This window comes from Eurypyga helias, unplaced genomic scaffold (genome assembly GCF_000690775.1).
Source record: "Eurypyga helias isolate BGI_N326 unplaced genomic scaffold, ASM69077v1 scaffold3184, whole genome shotgun sequence".
Taxonomy (NCBI): Eukaryota; Metazoa; Chordata; class Aves; order Eurypygiformes; family Eurypygidae; genus Eurypyga; species Eurypyga helias.
Genome location: NW_010246629.1, coordinates 72,151 through 75,240, shown reverse-complemented (window position 1 = coordinate 75,240; position 3,090 = coordinate 72,151). Strand labels below are relative to the sequence as shown.

Sequence of the window (3,090 nt, the reverse complement as noted above, 5' to 3'; positions counted from 1 at the left end):
TAAATATTTTTGTTTGCAGCATGTGAATGACTATGTTTCTCGTTATGCTCATCTGGGAGATCTTGCCCTTGTCATGCATTGGAAGAAAAGCAAGAGTTCTACCTGCAGTGACTTTTTTTTTTAAATAGCTGATTGAACTGAAAGATAATTGAGAAAGCAGAAGGTAGTCCAGTTGAATACACTGAAATGAAAAAGGCATTCTTTACACATCCAGGAGAAAAGTCTGGTGTCAAAATCTGGATTAGTGTTTAACCCTGGTTCCAGAGGCTTTCCCAGCAACTCTCCATTTCACCTTTCATTAGGAAAGAGTAACAAAATACTGAAACAACATATTTTATTTAAACTGTGTTTTTAGTGAAATGACTTGAACATATGTGTTCTAGTTAAATTGTTACTTTATTTTTAGAAAGTTTTTTTCGAGATCAATCCTTAAACATCTTGCTCATATTTTCCAAGTCTTTAATTTGTATTTTATAGAGAAACTCATTACAGAATTTTTCTGTAGGTTAAGGTAGAGGAAGAGTTCATTGACTAGTCAGGAAATATTGAAAAGCTCTTATATTGTCATTTTGTCTTGACTGTGATTGTGGTGTTATTCTCAGCATGTAAGCTAATATTCTAGAAAGTAAAATTTTATGGGTATGATCTGTGTACCTGGAAAAATCACAGTGGTTACAGTTTTGTAGAATAAGCAGTCCATCATATTCTTTAAAGCACTTGCTCTTCTGGTATTAGCAGAGTGTCAATTGCTGAAACGCCCTAAATTAACTCTTATTTTCCTTCAGTATACCAGGATTTAATGGAAGTGAAGACTGTGCAGCACTGGAGCAACTTTTAGAAGGGTATGACCAGCAAGATCAGGATCAAGTTTCTGAAGTGTGTAATTTGCCACTCTTCAAATACATGGACAATGACGTAAGTGGGCAGTTCCTACGGTTTGTTTTTATAACCCTTTTGCTTGTTCAGGTTGGGAGAGATTTTTCTAGTAGAGGAAAATAAGAGCACACACAGAGCATAGTCTGTGAATTTATTGTGACTTGCTCTGTCATCCTACCCTGTGCCTGTGAACTTTACATTGGCAGCCAGCAAAGTAAAAGAATACATAGTCCCACAACATTATTCCTTTCAGATGATGGGAAGGCTTAGGTGAAGTTTACTGTGGATTTGCCAGGTTTGATTAGTTGACCAAAATTCAGTTGCCTTCTCCTTGGTTCTTTATGGGCCAGAACAGTTCACTTATGCTTTATCTCAGAAATATAGCTGATTCGCATGCATAAACATTACAGCATATGACTACACGATGGCGTTGTTGAATGGTATTTTTGGTGTTTACTCCTTACTTAGCAAGTTATTATTTAGTGAAAGTTGGTGGGGTTTTTTTGAAAGTAGTTGTGTGTTGTCTCCTTCATCACTTTTTTTTTTTTTTGTACTTGTAAATTGTAGGAAGTATAAGGATAGGAAATGTGTAAAGGAGTCATCCATCCTCTCCTTTTTGGGAGAGGACTTTTTACAAGAGCCTGTAGTGATAGGACAAGGGGTAATGGGTATAAATTGAAATCAGGCAGGTTTAGATTAGATATCAGGAAGAAATTCTTCACAGAGAGGGTGGTGAGGCACTGGAACAGGTTGCCCAGAGATGTTGTGGCTGCCCCATCCCTGGCTGTCTCCAAGGCCAGGCTGGATGTGGCTTTGAGCAACCTGGTCTAGTGGAAGGTGTCCCTGCCCATGGCAGGGGCGTTGGAACTAGATGATCTTTAAGGTCCTTTCCACCCCAAACCATTCTATGATTCTATCCATGCCAAACTTCGTAATGGTATTGATTAATTTCACTTTATGTTGAATAATAAAAATTAAGGTACCCATCTTACTGAAAAACACTTGTAAGACTGTTTATGTGAACTGTTACTAGATAATGTGTGCAGAGCTGCATGCTGAAAAATTATTTTTTAACATAAGGCTTGAACTACAGGAGCTGTAGGATGCTGCCAAATTATTCTATAATAAGCAGTATCAATACAGATCTCGCATCCCATTCTTGGAGTGTTTGAGATAAAATAAGCTTAATATTGATTCATTTTTTTTTCTTAGCGGGAAAAATACACTCTGAAAGCAGCATCAATCTGTTTTCTGTATGCAGCGTTACCTGCTTGTTTATTGTAAGCATTAGTCAATTCTGTGCAGTGTAATTCAACAAGGTTTTACTTCTAGGGTAGGACAGAAATTAAAACTTGCCTTGTTATTGTCAGTATGCCAAGCTTGGTCTCACCTTGGTGGTCCCAGGAGGTGGAATCAAGAAGAAATCGCCGAACGCTGCACAAGACAAAGCAAGAGGACCAGCTGCTGTGGGGTCTCATGCTGATGAAGAGGAGGATGAATATTCTGGTGGACTGTGCTAGCTACAGACATAGGTTGTCTTAAATATCTGACTTATTTGTGATGTTGAGCATATCCAAAGGTACCAGATTTACCAGAGCTTCATTGCAATTGTGTTATGGGAATGCTAATATTAACTTGGCAGCTTCTGGGTATAATACAGGAGAGAAAAGCATGACTGAACCTATCATCTTGAAACATCTGTGGACTTCATTCCTGATCCAGTAGGTGCTTCCTCAGGGCCCTGCCTTCAGATGCCGGGGAAAAATTTGAGAGAAATTTTTACTAAAAGCACAGTTTTAAAGAAACCAAAACCCCAGAAGCACTGGAGTAGGGGGAGTGGTACAAAATTTTAAATGCTGGATTTCAACAGCTGACACTTTTTTTTTGGTCCAGTAATACATTTGTGATTGTTTTCTGAGCTAAAGATACAATAATTCACCTGGCTATTGATCTCCTGTTTAACATCATTTAAAGCAGACTCTGCCAGGCAGGGTTTTCCACTAGTATAAGCACTAGAGGGAGCATTCAGTTTATTTTCAACATGGTTTTACTCCACTGCAGAATATTATTTTAATACTTTATTCTTTGCAAGCAGTATCCATGTGGAGGTGGAAGATACTAATTCAACTAGTTTGAAGCTATCTCGCAAGCTTAAAAGTACACCCGCATCTTTCACCTGAAGGGCTTCGTTGACCTGAAGTCTTTAGAAATAAA

The 3,090-nt window shown here is 38.2% G+C and overlaps 1 protein-coding gene across 1 annotated transcript in view; it reads left to right on the top strand.

Annotated features, from left to right (window-relative positions):
• The window catches only part of NAPG (N-ethylmaleimide-sensitive factor attachment protein, gamma), a gene marked incomplete at its 5' end in the record, with an annotated part of 10,274 nt that extends 7,749 nt beyond the window's left edge, over positions 1-2,525 (top strand). The window contains 2 exons of the mRNA XM_010150455.1: positions 786-915; positions 2,247-2,525. Of these exons, the coding sequence (XP_010148757.1) occupies positions 786-915; positions 2,247-2,396 (280 nt within the window). The remainder of the gene's footprint in view (positions 1-785; positions 916-2,246) is intronic.
• Positions 2,526-3,090: the final 565 nt, after the last annotated feature.